Consider the following 15,791-nt stretch of genomic DNA (forward strand, 5'->3'; position numbering starts at 1 on the left):
TTTTTTTTTTTTTGGTCAGGACATTTTTAATAGATATCCATACCTTAAAAACAGACACATTTCATATAGAGATTAACTCACAAGAAAAATAGCTTCTGTAAAGCTGATTATTCACACACTTATTCCTGAACTCCAGTTTTCTCCTTTGTGTTTTTATTTTCCCCTAATCTGCATTTCAATTCTAATATTAGAATTGGGGTTTTTTGCTGCTTTTTTGCTCTTTTAAGCACTTCTTGCCATCAAGACTTTTAAATTTATTCCAATTAATTATAAAATCATTGCCAGACTAGGATCATGTACTAAGGATATAATTCTGTGTTCTGACACAGTTCTTTGATGCAGCATTCTGACACTCTGTGTTTACATGATGAATAAAGCAAACTGGTATCAGACTTTGCAGATGGATAGTTAAACTTTAGTAATAAGGCTAAACTAATAAATTAATAGATTAAATTTAATTAATTAAATGATTTTATGATTTCCAGGGCAGCTAAGTAGATAACACTGGTTACACTGGTGCTGGTGATAAAACAATATTAAATGGTGTGACATTTATTAGCATTAAGAAGAAAAAGAAATCTCAAGACTTCAAGTGTGTATTGGTTTTATTTTGGGGGGGTTTCTTTCTTCCAGGTTTAAAAATCTTGAGACAAAAGAAACTGAATGGAAGGAGTTGTCTGGGTGTCAGAACGTTACTCGCACGGAATGTGACTTTTCCTCCGCAATAACCGAATACTATGATAAATACCATGTGCGTGTAAGGGCTGAAAGAAGGGAAGAAGTGTCTCCATGGTCTAGCATTTTTGAAATGATTCCATATTTTATAGGTATGAGTTTCATATATGCTGTAATGGTTTTAACTAATGTCCTTCAGCACGTTATTGTGGAAAAAATATATGTGGCTTCCATTGCTCATAACAACATGAGCTAGTGGTTTTCTCAGCCTTAACATAGTACCAAAGTATTTGCAGGTCATGGAATATTGTGATTCTCTCTTTTCTGGAAAGAGGGAAGTATTCTAAGTGATGATTTTTCTGGCAGAATTTTCTGTCACACTGCATTTTTCCACATTTCAGAAAAATTCTTTTTCACAGTGGGCTTTTCTGGAAGTTTTCTGACCTTGTGACTTTTCAGTAGTTAGAGTATAGTACAGTACTGAAGCCTTCCCTCAATGTTGGATTAATTTGTTTGAGCTAGGTTTCTTGCCTTGCATGTTTTAGAATAACTTGTACTGATTTTTCCCTGCAGATTCTGGAAAACATTCGCTAGTAATATTGCATTTTAACTCTACTGCTTTTAGAACCAGATAATGGTGGGTGGTTGTTAGGTTAGATTTCTACTAGATACTGCCTGTTACTATGATCTTTTTATTTCTTCAGAAGAATTAAAAGTAAGATACTATAGGCGATTACTGTGGTTTTATTAATGTAAATTACTTTTCTGGTGGCTTTTCTTTACATAATCATGCTTGACTTTTTTTTTTTTCTTTTAATATTTGCAGCTCAGATTGGTCCCCCAGAAATAGAGCTGCAGTCTACAAATGGAGTCATAAAAATTAAGGTTTCTCCTCCAGAAGCAAATCAGGACCAAAAAATGTGGATAGATCATATACTTTTTAAATATAATCTAGTTATCTGGGAGAATTCGTCAAATGCAGAGGTATGATCACTTTTTTTTTTTACTTTTTAACCTTAACATAACTGTCAGTGATGTAATTTAGTTGCTTAATGCTCTAAAATGGAATTATTTAATTGTGTAACTTAATAGCTTTTGCTCTGCAGTTTAAAAGTTGTAAGGGGGGGGTTCTTAGCTTTTTGGGCTTTGTTTTTAATAGAGAATTGTATTCAGTAGTTTGTGATAAGAGTTTTGTATTTCTGCTGAATGCTGGAGCCACTTTCCAGTGCATGAGGAAGAAGGTGAAACCATGTCAGATGTGTTGGAGCATGAGCCACCCTCAGCTAGCAGGAACAGGGAAGGGAAGGAGTTCAAGGCAGTAGGAAGAAGCATTTACAGTAAGACATAGATATAGGGGAGGGGAGAGGTAAGAGGCTATCTAGATCTTGCTGAGACCATATAGCTTGACTACAGCTGTCGGTACACTGTCCTATGTCATTAGTAAATTCTTTGGTTTTATACTGTAGGTTGGGTTTTTTTAGGGATTCTTTTGAGGTCTTGTAAGTGTGAACTAATTTCCAAGCCATAATGTGCATCTCGCACAGCAGATATAGCTATTCTGTAAAGACCAAAGCAGAAACAGTCTTTCTATTTTTTATCCTTTTGGGAATGGGTGCCAGCTAGATTAGGGTAGGAATTGAAGAGATATCTGTGCTCTTTTGGAAGACGTAGTTATAATCATTATACATCAAAGGGGAAAAAAGTTGAAGTATAAGTTATATACAAAGGTCAGTCACTGAAAAGTCTGGTAAACCAGGGGGTTAGCAGGAGGGGAAGAGAGGAGCGTTCATTCAGTGAATTGAGGGATGCAAGTGTACTATTTGTCTTCTCAGTATGTGCCTGAATGTTTGTGTGCTGAGCTATGCATCATGCAGATCAGGGCTGCAATCCCTCCCCACTTTCGCCTGTTAAAGGAGCACAACACGGTCCTTCCTCTCAGTCATGTGGCTAAGTTGGAAACTTCCCTTTAGCGTTTATTCAGCTCATGTATTGTCCTTCATTCTCTGTTTTCGCATTTTTGATGGCATATTATATAAATGGGCTGAAACCTGGGGAAGAAAAAGGATACTTTAAAAAATCAGCTCATCCGGAAGAACAGTTATCTTCATATGCTGTTTGCAATTGTTTCTTACAGCTCAGAAGTCAAAGTATTTTTCCTATTGATGTAATTGATGATCTTGCACCAGACACCACCTATTGTTTGAAAGTTCAAGCAACTATTCCTTTGGACTTCCAAGAAGGCTTTTTCAGTCCCATTCATTGTGTAAAAACTACCCGTAAAGGTATAGAGTAAAATCGTTTTATCTTAAAATGCTTATTCAAGTTTAAACTGTTGGAAAGTTAATTGTTCTAAAGCAATAGAAATGTGCAGAATTGCCAAGTTCCTACTCATTTTGGGATAACAGCAATCTTGACAGTTATGTACATTTTCTATAGTAAATCGATATAAAATATGTTCACCTATCAATATTAGAGTTTTAATAGTACAAAAAGGTTGTTGCTCTGAGGCAAATTCTGTCCATTAATTTGGACTGCAAAAACTACTTATATTTTTGGAAAAATAGATATATTTGAATTTATGGCTTTGAATCAGGAGGAAAGGGATGTGTATGTAGGCAAAACAAAAGCCTTTTGTATATTTGGCGATAAATTAATGCATATGAAGTTGAGCTAAGCTTAAAAAAAAATTGGTTTTATGCAAGCCTTGGTGACTTTATTATTACAGATTCTGAAGAATGGTTTAGTGGCAGTTTGCCACCAGGTGCTTGTTTTGCATGTCTAAATTTAAATTCTTTTGTGTGCTGTTCAGATGTCAGTTTAAGTACTTTTAAATGTTTATTTCAGGAAAAAAATAAGTGTAGGAATGTAGAAAGTCAAACATTAGATTGAACCAATGGTGCATCAAAATTACTTTGTTTACACATGTATATTTTACGTTTTTCTCATCGAGTTATTGCTGAACCAGTTGATTTCTACTTATCTCAACATTTCTGTACTTATTTTTTTCTGAACTAATTTTTAACTGATTTTTTTAAAAGCTTAATATGCTGTATGTATCACAGACTTTGATTTGCCATCTTTATAATGAAAACAGACTACAATTATTATTTTTTTAATTATTGAATGTGAGTGTTCTATGACCATGTACATAAGAAATGCCCATTCAGTGAAAAATTGCTGCGCATAATATAAAGCTTTTCAGTAACTGTGGGTTTCCTTTTCATTTTGAGCAGTGAATGACCTGCTCTGTGCAACAAATGTGAGTGTTCTTGCTTTGAATATGAAATTTCATCTGCATTGGAATAATCAGTATAAACAACATGTGAGCTACAATGTACAGTATCTCATGTGAGTTAAAAAATTTCCATATCTCTATTTAAACAGGTTATTTCATTCTAAATGCCATCCATTGTATTTTGCAAATAGTTATTAGAAGTTAAGGTGAAATACTTATCAAAAGTGGGCTAATGTATTCATTGAAGCATTGGGTACCTCATCTGGACACTGTGGCTCTTAAAAGGACTGCATATAACATCATATCCTAGAATTTCAGGATGCTGGGCTTCTTTTAAGAGTTTAAATACCTGATGGAATGGACTAATAAATATATGTTAAGTAACATTTTTAAAAGATGTGAAGTTTGCATAGCTTTGTATCTTTTTGAATATGAAGAAATTAGATGACTAGAGGTGAGCAAAAATGCAGGTGTTCAAGGTTTCAGTTGTCAACATATTTGATTACTTCTGGTCAGATCCCAACATGGGGAAAAAAAACCATCATGTCTATAAACCTGTGTCTTAATATCTAGTGTTGCACAAATATTGTGGCCAGCATCTAAATGAAGAGGAGAGCTACCTTTAGCATTCTTCTGGAATTCCTTTGACATGACAGAAAAATAATCAACTTAATAGAACTATATGAAAAAAATCTTAATTTGGATTTTAAAAATTTCTGAAACCAATGTATAAATTTTTTTGTTGAGGCTTGATTAAAGCACTGATTTTTATTTCCTCATCCAGTTAACCTCATTGTTTCAGTTATAAATGAAAAAAACAGTATTCTAAATATGAGAAATTTCTTAGAGGACCATTCTTCCAAAAATAAAAAAACCCTCTACGTAGCTGAAGTGAACATGCTTTTCATTTTTTAGAGTTCAAGGACTTCACATAAAAAAACTATAATCTTTTGCAGTGGGTATCTAAAGAAGCTTCATGATGATTACTCAACCAAGTGGCTCAATGTACCTGGATGTGAAAATATCACTGATACACAATGCGATTTCTCATCTGTCATGACTACTACTGGATTTTATTATCTCCGTGTGCAGGCCATGAATGAATATAATAAATCATGTTTGTCTGATGACATAAAAGTAGATCCTCTGGTAACAAGTAAGCAAATGTGTTTTTCTTAAAATTTATTTTCTCAACAAACTTGTATCTAATGCTATTATTTGCAAAAAGAAACTCACTAGATTAATGAAACTGAATACATAGTTCCCCTACAGAAACTATGCTGGGAATTCTGGCTTCATCAAGTTAAACTGGAGTTTTTCTATGGTCTTCTCTATTCAGCACAACCAGTATTTCACTGTGTTTAGAATCATATCATTTGCTTTACAAAATTAAACTACGAAGTACTACATGGTATTTATAATATCACTGTATACTGCGTTAATCACTGCGTGCGCTTGTACTGGAGATATCCCTAGTCTGACTTTTGCCATTGACAGGGAGCACTTCTTGGTATCCCAGAAGAACGATGCCAAAGTCAAATAATTTTGGAATCCACTGCCTCTGTTAATGCCATCTTAAATGGTGGTGACATCTAAGTCAAAAATATGTAACACTCTCCAGAGTGAAATTATAGTAATTTTTATCTTTGCATTTCTTTGATTTTGTGAGAAATGTAACCTTAGTAAAATATTTGACTTCAAAAAAACTATAAATCATAAACATTTCTTAGTGTTTATCTGATATGTGGGGTAATATTCTATTGTCTTCCATACTGAAGATGGAATTAATAACTATTCTATATGTCAGCTTTCCTTTGTCCAAACTCTTGGTAATTAGATAATTCTTTAATAAGATAACAGTGACCTAGGTAAATAATTAAACAAAAGGAAACAAAAACGGTAATGCTTCTCACTTTTCAACTATACTGTAACTGTATATATGTGGAAAAAGAGGGCCCATATCCCGATGAGATTAAGAAGTGTTCACTAGTTTCACTTTGACTTGCACAGAGTTAATCCCACCGTCTGTGTATTTCAAATCACTGAAACTTGCAGAAGCAACATGCGAATGTGGAAAAGAAAATAATTGAAATATTTCTCAGAACTCAAGATTCTGGATAAAGCTATTAGTCAAGTTAGACTTTTAAGTATATGCGTCTTTAAAATTATAATAGATTTAAATTACAGTATTATATGCAATATTTTTATTTGTATCCTTTCAGTCTTAACTTTTTTTTTTTTTTAATGTCTCAAGATGAAATTGGCCCTCCTGGTGTAAAAGTGGACATCAGTGATTTTTTGCTCCATATCCAGATTTCTCCTCCGGGAGGATCTGAGGCTGAAGTCATGAGAACCTATTATGACTTGTCTTACCGCATTCTGTATTGGAAGAATTCATCGAATAATGAGGTATGAACTGGTTGAATACTTACAGCAGTATATAAAATTTGTTACAACTTTAAATACTGAGTTTGAATTCTCAACAAGCTTATATTCAGAAGAGTGGTGTATCAATCATGCAGTCAATTTGAGGTTGTGTTTTTTTGTGAAAAAATATTTTTAAAATCTGGTCAAGACTACTTTTATCACAAAGTAATAGAGTTTTTAATCTTTTTCCATTGATGTAGCTATATGTAATGATTTGCAGAATTGCACTGAGTTTTTTATGAGCTGCTAAATGGCTCACTTTTGAATAGAGGTTGTACAGATCTTATGATGCCGTCTTACAGTATGGCTCTGTGCACTGCCTTAATTAATGTAGCTTCCAGCCCCTCAAATTCTTCTTATTTCTGCATTTGCAGTTTCATACCAATATAGATCATAGAACAATGCAGTCTTGCATGCTTTTGGCTCACGTTTTCATATATCTTTCCATATTCTTGAAATTCTTCTTATAGTAAAATATTTTACAGTAATCAGTAAATGTGTGGAAGGAGAGAACAAACTGCAACGGAAAGACGTTTCATTTTGCACACAGCTTTGAACTGCAAAACGCCAATATGGTGAAAGCAGTTGGTTCTTGCCTATAAGTGTTTCCTGAATATGTTTGCTTAGGAGAAAGCTGTGTGGTTTCTTTTCTTTTATTGAATTCAAGTGCAGAATGGTGTCTAACTTCTTACAGAATTACTTCTTCGGCAGAGGCCAAAATTCTAACCTGTTTGAGTGACTCTTGTACTATTTGTGTGCATCTTATTCTTCCAATTTTTCTTTTTCAGGAGGAAATAAAAATGAAAGAGATAAAGCAGACAATAGGGACAGTCTCTGATCTAACACCCTCAACTTTGTACTGTGTAAAAGTACAAGCATTCTCACAGGCTTACCGCAAAAGCAGTCATTTCAGCAAAGAGGAATGCATCAAAACACCTGGAGGTAGGAAGAGCTTGGGAATTGTTAACCATAACAATTGTCAATTGTTAACTGCTCTGGAAGTAAAATTGTTAACCCTTCATAAGCCTTTGCAGGTCTTGCCAGTTAAAAAATATTTGCAGCATGACTTAATGGCCTCACAGAGTTAGCACCTGGTTGGGCAGAGTGATCCATATCAGCAGTCTCACGTTGCTGCTCTGTGTTCTCTCCTACAGCTAAGTTAATAAACTGCTTTGGTTCTGACCTGGTCAAAATTACATTCTGGTTATTCCGTGGTACAACTCAGTTTAGAAATTATGTCAGGTTAAGAACTGTAATGATTGTGAATTAAACTTTGTTCTGTACAATGACTTGTTTATAGGCAAGCTTTAATTTCCAGCACTTTAAAGATATTTCCAGTAGGGTGCAAGGAGTCACTAAATGCTTTATTTTCAAGAATATTTTATTCTTGATATTGTCTTAATTCTTCTGTGAATGGATTAAATTTTAAGAAATCCTATGCTAAAGTGTGAGGAGACAAATCATCAGACTCGTTATAGCTGAAAGTCCACCTTTATGCAAAAGGAGAATACATTTGTAAATGGATTACACTCAGAACATAAGAGCAAGTTATCTGTTGAATTTAGTTTGGTCAATTAATCTTCTATTAATAGGCTGTAACACTAGAAAAATTACTAAATATCCAAACTGAGATAAAGGTAAGAAAATGCAGAAAAGTAACATTACTAATATTACTTCTTAAGCTCTTGGGATTCGTTTATATTGTAGTCCTCGCTGCTTTGTCTTTATCAAGCCTAGAAAGAAACAAATCTTATTTTTTTAGCTTCATAGAATCATAGAATGGTTAGGGTTGGAAGGGACCTCAAAGATCATCTAGTTCCAACCCCCCTGCCATGGGCAGGGAAACCCTCCACTACACCAGGTTGCCCAAAGCCTCATCCAACCTGGCCTTGAACACTTCCAGGGATGGGGCATCCACAACTTCTCTAGGCAACCTGTTCCACTGCCTCACCACTCTCAGAGTGAAAAATTTCTTTCTTATATCTAACCTAAATCTTCCCTCTTTCAGTTTAAATCCATTGCCCCTTGTGCTATCACTACACACCCTTGTAAAAAGTCCCTCTCCAGCTTTCCTGTAGGCCCCCTTTAGGTACTGGAGGAGAAGAATTCATAAGAGGAATTCTTTAATCTGTTTTACCAGTTAGTTATTAGTCTTCTCCATATCCTATTATAATAAGCCTGTGTAAGCCCAAGCAGTACATTCAAGACTCCGTATTGAGAAACACAGTCATACAGATTGCTTCCCTGTACTTCCTGTATGTTCTTATGCTCCACTGTGGAAACCTTTCATTCTCTGATCATTACTACTAACTGGAAATAGAGATAAAAAGACCTGCTTGTCTCATCTTGATTATTTTCAAAGTGTTTCCTAGTATGTATTATTTTTATTACGTTCAAACTCCCTTCAGTTTGTTTAAGAGATCGTGCCAGAGAATATGTCACAAAGGAGAAGAGAGGAGGGGAGAAGGAAGCTTGCAAGACTCTTGAACTTAAGCACTGAATAGCTTATGACTATACTGATCAAAGGTTTCTTTGACTACAATATTTTACTATCAAAAGCTGGATTCCATCGTGTAAACTCCTCTGCCGTAAGGTCCCAACCGTAAGTCCTGGAACTGAGCCTAGCCTGTTAGAAGGTTTTCCACGGTTCCTGGATTTAATACAGGAATGCAAGACCATAGACTTACAGAATAGTTTGGGTTGGAAGGGACCTTCAAAGATCATCTAGTCCAATCCTCCTGCCATGGGCAGGGACATCTTCCATTAGGTCAGGTTGCTCAAAGCCTCATCCAGTCTGACCTTGAACACTTCCAATGATGGGTCATCCACAACTTCTCTGGGCTACCTGTTCCAGTGTCTCACCACCCTCATCATAAAGAATTTCTTCCTTATGTCCAATCTAAACCTATGCTTTTTCAGTTTAAAATCATTGCCTCTTATCCTGTCACTACAGGCTTTGGTAAAAAGTGTCTCTGTCTTTCTTATAAGCCTCTTAAATATTGAAAGGCCACAATAAAATCTCCCCAGAACTTTCTCTTCTCCAGGCTGAACAACCCCAAATCTCTCAGCCTTTCTTTGTAGGAGAGGTGTTCCAACCCTCTGACCCTTTTTGTGGCCCTCCTCTGGACCTGCTGTAACAGGTCCATGTCTGTCTTGTGCTGGAGTGCCCAGAACTGGATGCAGTACTCCAGATGGGGTCTCATGAGAGTGGAGTAGAGGGGCAGAATCACCTCCCTCCACATGCTGGCCATGCCACTTCTTTTTATGCAGGCCAGGAGATGATTTGCTTTCTGGGCTGCAAGCACACATTGCTGGCTCATGTCCAATTTTTTGTCTACCAGTATTCCTAAGTCCTTCTTGGCAGGACTGCTCTCAATCCCTTTATCCCCTAGTCTGTGTTGATACTGAAGATTGCCCCAACCCAGGTGTAGGACTTTGCATTTGGCCTTATTGAACTCCATGAGGTTCACATGGGCCCCCTTCTCAAGCCTGTCAGGGTCCTTCTGGATCATGTCCATTCCATCTAGTGAATCAGCTACACCACTCATCTTGGCATCAAGTTGATGACACCATGATTGAGCATTGAAGTAAAATTCATCTCTTCTTTCTATACTGACAAAGTAAAATCTTGCGCTGAGCTAGTGTCTAGACTACCAGCGTAGAAAATAACTGGGATATCATTGGGATTGATATCTACTTAAATATCTGAAAGGAATAGATGCTCACTGGAAGATCCTTCTTCACTTTATTGGCTGCATTGTAGTCATCTGAAGCTTGCAACTGGAGTTCTTCTCCTGTCCAAGAAACCATTTGGATGCTTTTGGGCTCCTGAAGACCCTGCAAGTCTAGGCATTGTAATAATTTCCTAACTAAATAACCATGAGCCAACTTCGTTGTAGTAATTGCCCATTCTTACTCCTGTACCACTGCCTTTTTAAAGAGAGCTCTATCAGTTACATGTTATGTTCCTTGAGGTTAGACCCTGTGCACAAGCATAGTGCAATAGATTTACATGCATCAAGTGCTTCGTGGTAGCTGTCTGCGTGGGGCCTCTTTGTCCTGCTGTCAAATAGAGACATGTGACTGGAATATAACTGGGAATATCTGGATCTTGGTTCTGATCCTATCTGCAAATGCCTATGTTCTTATATCAGATAAAAATTTTGTGCTATGTTTTTAATAAAATTATTTAAGATATTGGAATGGCATCACTTTTATAGTGATCATCATAGCTGGGGTATAATACCATGGAAATATGAAATTTTATCATAAATACTGTAGCAGATTTGGAGATAATCTGTTTTTTAATCTTTGCAGTTTATGAATATCTAGACTGAATGGTTTTTATTTACTTTTTTAGATAAAATTGTACCTGTGATCATTTTGGCAATATTTGTAGCTGCCCTGGTTGCTGTCTTGCTTGTGGCTCTGCCACTCATTTTTGCCCTGTATCAAGCCTACAATAAAATCAAATACGTTTTCTTTCCATCATGCCAGACTCCTTTGAACATAGAGGTAAGATTTTTTTTTTCTCATTCATTAAGCAGATGTATTTTTAGAAAAACGATCAGAAAATATTATGAAAAAGTGTTTATCTGTTATCCTGTAGTCTTCTGGATATGCTGAGGTTAATTGTACAGGTTTTAATGAAGTGCAGGAATTACTATGGGAAAAACGGGTAGTATCAATTTCTAGAATTCTGCGATTAGCAAATGTTTTAGCTTTTGCTTTTTCTTTTATCTGCGCAAAAGCATTGCTAACAGCTCTTCATTCCAGAGAGCACACGTGTCTACCCAATGTGATAATGTACTTTTGGCCTGCTATGTGTCACCAGAAACGTTTTCCCATTGCGTTATCTGAAAGAGCATGCTCTATCCTTCTTTTGCCATCCTTTAAAACTTGGAGGAGGCGAAAACGCAAGCCCAGTCTTTAGAGGAAAATTTGGTGTAGCAGGCAGCAAATGCTTCTACCATCTCCTGACCTGGAGACGCCTGGATGGTGTCAAAAGGGCAGATGTCCATTTTCCAGCTCAGCTTGGCACAGGTAGTACTTAGTAGGGATCCTGTTCTGGAGTGAACAGAGCAACACGTAAGTGTAGGTATGTTTTGAAATGTAGCAAGGAATGCTTTTCACTGTGCTTTCTTCTGTGTCTCTCAGAACACTGATTTTGAGCAGTCTATGGCCTTCCTAACATGTGTCACCTTCTCACTGAAGCTCTTAGGATGTGTAGTATACAAAGCTTTCTGAATAAAGGTGTAATTTAAACCAGTCTCATAGTTTACAAAGGCTAATCTGAATTTAATTTATTTGTAAGGCAGCATTTTAGCTGGTTTGTTCAGTAGACTACCGGTAACATAGTTAACACAATACATATTGTCGTGGTTTTTGGACTGAGGGTCGAGACAAGAACCGAGCGGGAGCACCCACCAAGCATGGTCTCGGGCAAAACATGACTCAGGCTTTCTTCATAAAAACAAAACAATTTATTAACAGTTACTAAACAAAAGACAAAAGGGAACGAAACCGGTTACTTGAGAGGAGAAAGAGAAAACAAGGCCCTATCTTAAAACAACACCTCCCCACCCCCTATTTTCCTTTCGTTCCTGGCTCTGCCTTCCCCCCAGTGGCGCAGGGAGACAGGGAATGGGGGAGTACAGGTCAGTTCATCCATGTTGTTCACTGCCGCTCCTTTCTTAAAGGAGGAGGAGTCTTTACACCATTTTTCCCTTGCTTCGGTGGATCCCCTACTCACAAAGAAAAAGTCCCCAAACTTTTCCAAAGTAAGTCCTGCCCGCAGGATTGCAATCCTCCCCATGGATCGCACCAGTTCGGGCTTTACCAGTCTCGGCCTCTTAGGGAGCTGCTGCCACTCGCGTCGGCGTGGGTCGTCCCACGGTCTCCAGATGCCTCCACGACCTCGTCGTGCATTCCATGCCCCATTATCAACAGTACCTGGTCGCGCATCCCCTGCTCCACGACCTCTCCTGGGCTCAGGCATCTCCTTCCCGACGTGGGTTTCTCCACAGGCCACGAGTGGGTCGCTGCTCCGCCGAGTACACCCTGGCTGCAGGGGGGCCGCCTGCCATCTCACACCGATTGCAAGGGAAGCCTCAGCTGCAGTACACCTCCTCCTGCTCCGTCTTTGCTGACCCGGTCGTTGTGGTTGTCTTCTCTTAGATATTAATCCTCTCTGGGGGAGCTCGGCCCGGCGGGCACCCCGGGAGCGGGGCGCTTACCGAGTCCCCCATGCGGCTCCCCGGCGCCATCTTGAGCACATGGCGCCGGCCCGGGCCCGGGCGGCCGCTCGGCCGGGAGCCGGGAGCGAGGGCAACGCCCTCCTGCTCTCTCCTCGCTCCTGAGCAAAAAAGCCCTTTCCCGCCCCTTTGTCCCAACTTAAATAGGGCAATTCGCAGAGGCGCCGCCTTGGCTCAACCTCCCCCGGGGGGGGGATGGGACTCAGATCTGGTGGCACAGGGAGCAAATCCCCTCCCCTGCCACCAGAACACCCCCCAACACCTCAAACTATCACACATATTTAGAACCTTTTGTGATGGATTTGATATAAATGACCACTTCAGAGATCAGATTTGAAGTGTATAGGATAGACAGCAATGCACTGTTGAGAGCTGTATGAGGCTTGGTGTCCTGCTGCAGCAGCTCACTTTCTCTTTCTTCTTTCAAACTTTGCTTTATAACTGATAATGATTCGTAGACTTTGGAAACGCACACCTGTCATGCCCATGCTACCATATGATCTTTGAAAGTGTTCTAAATTAGGATTTTCCTTTAGTTCTTGTGTGGCCTCATAAGGCTATAACCAATGAAACATTGCAATTGTATAGATGGTTGAGAACTATGAGCATAGTAAAAGAGTTAAGATTAGTGTTAGTCATTCATTAGTGTTCAATTATATGAATGCAACTAAACTTCATCCTAACTTGGAGTTTGTGAACTTAGGGAAACAAATGGCATATTATAGGTAGAAAACATCATGATGCTACTGAACACGATAAACCAGATTTGTACAGCTGTGATGTTACGCAGAATCATTATTTAGGTATTATGTATGAATGTTCATCTCTCTTTTTTTTTTTTCTGCTTCTCTTTTTGCAGGGTTTTGGAGGACAGCGTTTTAGCTGTCCTTATCTGTTAACTACAGAAGAACCAATAGAAAATTGTTCTATAATTGAGACTATCGTCATAGAAGAAGTTGGTTTCAAAGACTACAAACATTCTAAACAGAGCAGTCGAGATTCAGGAAATTATTCTAACGATGATGATACTTCAGGGAGCAAAGTGTCAGAAGAAATGCCAGAAAAGGAAATAGTATAACATTTAAGAAAATAGAATTCATGTGTGGGATCAGCAGCATAATAAACACTTAACTTTTTTATATGAAAGTCGTGGCCTAAACAAGACAGTGTGACTTTGGGATCTTTGCCTTCAGGTTTCCAAATCTGCACTTTGTTAGTGGAAAGTTACATATCCTCTCTGCTGCAAGCTGACTGGAGTTAAAACACAATGGACTCCTCGCACCTTACACCATTTTGACTTTTTGTCATGTGATAAAAAAGAATGCCATTTGTGTAAAGTGGAGCAGATCCGTACACTTTATATCCTTGAACCTGATAACATCAGCAAAAGGCACAAGAAGAGTTTCTCACTGTCTTAAGGTTTGATTTGAACGCCAGCATGTACTGTGACAGAAACCTTAAATTACAGTATTGAATCTTACGATGTTTACACAGGCAGAAGGAACTTGATGCCAGATACAATTTTAAGAACTTTTTCTGATATGCTCTTCAGCCCGCTCAGGGGCAGCACTTTTTCGCTCAGCAGGTCCAGAGCAAAAAGATAAAAAGAGACCAACGTTAGCCTCAGTGAGGCAGCTCCTCTGAGCCTCCTTGTAGAATTCCTTCTGGCCATGGCTGCAGGATGCTCCCAATGCCCACTTGCCTGTTCATGTATCTGTGTGCCTGCATCAGGGTGCTCTCCTCCCACAGCACTCAGTCGTCTGGGCAAGTATGGGGAGGGGAAAGGCAGGAAGGGGGAGGTTCACTTCACTTTACTATAAAGAAGTGGAAGCTCTTTGTAGAGGGAGGGTGAGTCAAATTGTTTTGCACTGCATTTAAGATAAAAAACAAGAAACATCTGAGACACATGTACATTGCCAGAAGAAACTAAATAATATTGTTACTTTATCGACAAGGCATGTTAAGAGGCAAATTCTTGATTATTATTTTTCTCCCATGGCTGGATAACCAAGAGTGTGAAATATTTGCTTGTAATTGAATTGTATTTAGAAATGTCTTAACAAGGAAGAAACTTATTTCTGTAATTAGAGGGACTCAAGTTGAATTTAGAAAATGCCTTTTAACAGAATGGGGAGGATACTTGTCATTCAAAGCTTTTTTATCTTAGTCTCATTTTGCCAACAGACTTTTCTTTGTACAAATTATAAGGATATGCCAGGTGAGACCTGCAGTGAAGAGAGAGGGAAGACAGGGCAGCCTGGCTCCTGGCCTCCCGTGCGGGTGGTGGCCACAGCAGCGTGGCTTGGGACACCCCGAAGTGCCCCTCTCCTGGGACACCCACTGAGTGGAGTTAATTTCCGCTGAGACCACCAGGGTTTGTCGGGCCTGGTGTGGCTGCAGTGGAGAGAGGACTGAGATCTGAGAGAAACAACTACACAGAGACCAAGGTCAGTGAAGATGGAGCAGGAGGAGGTGTGCTGGAGTTGAGATTCCCCTGCAGCCCGTGGTGAGATGGCAGGCGGCCCCTCTGCTGCCTGTGGAGATTAACAGTGGAGCAGAGATTGACTCGCAGCCCCTGGAGAACCCCATGCTGGAGCAGAGGTGCCTGTGCCTGAAGGAGGTTTGTTGTACAGGACTGTCTCTGGGAAAGACCCCCAACACTGCTGGAGACTGACAGTGGAGCAGAGATGGCATCTGCAGTCTGTGGAGGACTCCATGGGGGTGGGTGGCTATGCCTTAAGAAGCTGTTGACTCTATGGGAAAAAAAGGCTATGCTGGAACAGTCTGATGGGTAAGGACTGGATTCCATAGGAAGGACTCATGTCGGAGTTCATGGAGAACTTCCCATGAGAAGGGACCCCACGCTGGAGCAGGGGAATAGTGTGAGAAGTCCTCTCCCTGAGGAGGAAGGAATGGCAGAAACAGCATGTGATGAACTGACTGCAGTCCCCATTCCCTGTCCCCCCCTGTGCTGCTGGGGAAGAGGTAGAGCAGAGAAGCAGGGAGGAGTGAGGGGAAGGTGTTTTTAAGATCTGGGTTTGTTTCTCATTATCCTCTCTGAATGTAATTGGTAACTAATTAAATTGATTTGTCCCCAAGCTGAGTCTGTTTTGCCTGGGGCTGTGGTCAGTGGGTGATCCCTCCCTGTTCTTATCTCTACCCTCACACCTTTTGTTATGTTTTTTCTCCTTTCCACGAAA

General features: G+C 39.1%; 1 protein-coding gene across 1 annotated transcript; it reads left to right on the forward strand.

Moving 5' to 3' along the window:
• The first annotated feature begins 649 nt into the window (after positions 1–649).
• Positions 650–15,791, forward strand: IFNAR1 (interferon alpha and beta receptor subunit 1). The gene is made up of 9 exons (XM_086617776.1): positions 650–827; positions 1,502–1,659; positions 2,810–2,957; positions 3,909–4,023; positions 4,867–5,066; positions 6,165–6,319; positions 7,126–7,279; positions 10,698–10,852; positions 13,451–15,791. Exons 1-9 carry the CDS (start codon positions 809–811, stop codon positions 13,667–13,669), a joined length of 1,323 nt encoding a protein of 440 aa, XP_086473902.1. The 5' UTR covers positions 650–808; the 3' UTR covers positions 13,670–15,791.

This window comes from Tauraco erythrolophus, chromosome 1, assembly GCF_009769465.1.
Source record: "Tauraco erythrolophus isolate bTauEry1 chromosome 1, bTauEry1.pri, whole genome shotgun sequence".
NCBI lineage: Eukaryota > Metazoa > Chordata > Aves > Musophagiformes > Musophagidae > Tauraco > Tauraco erythrolophus.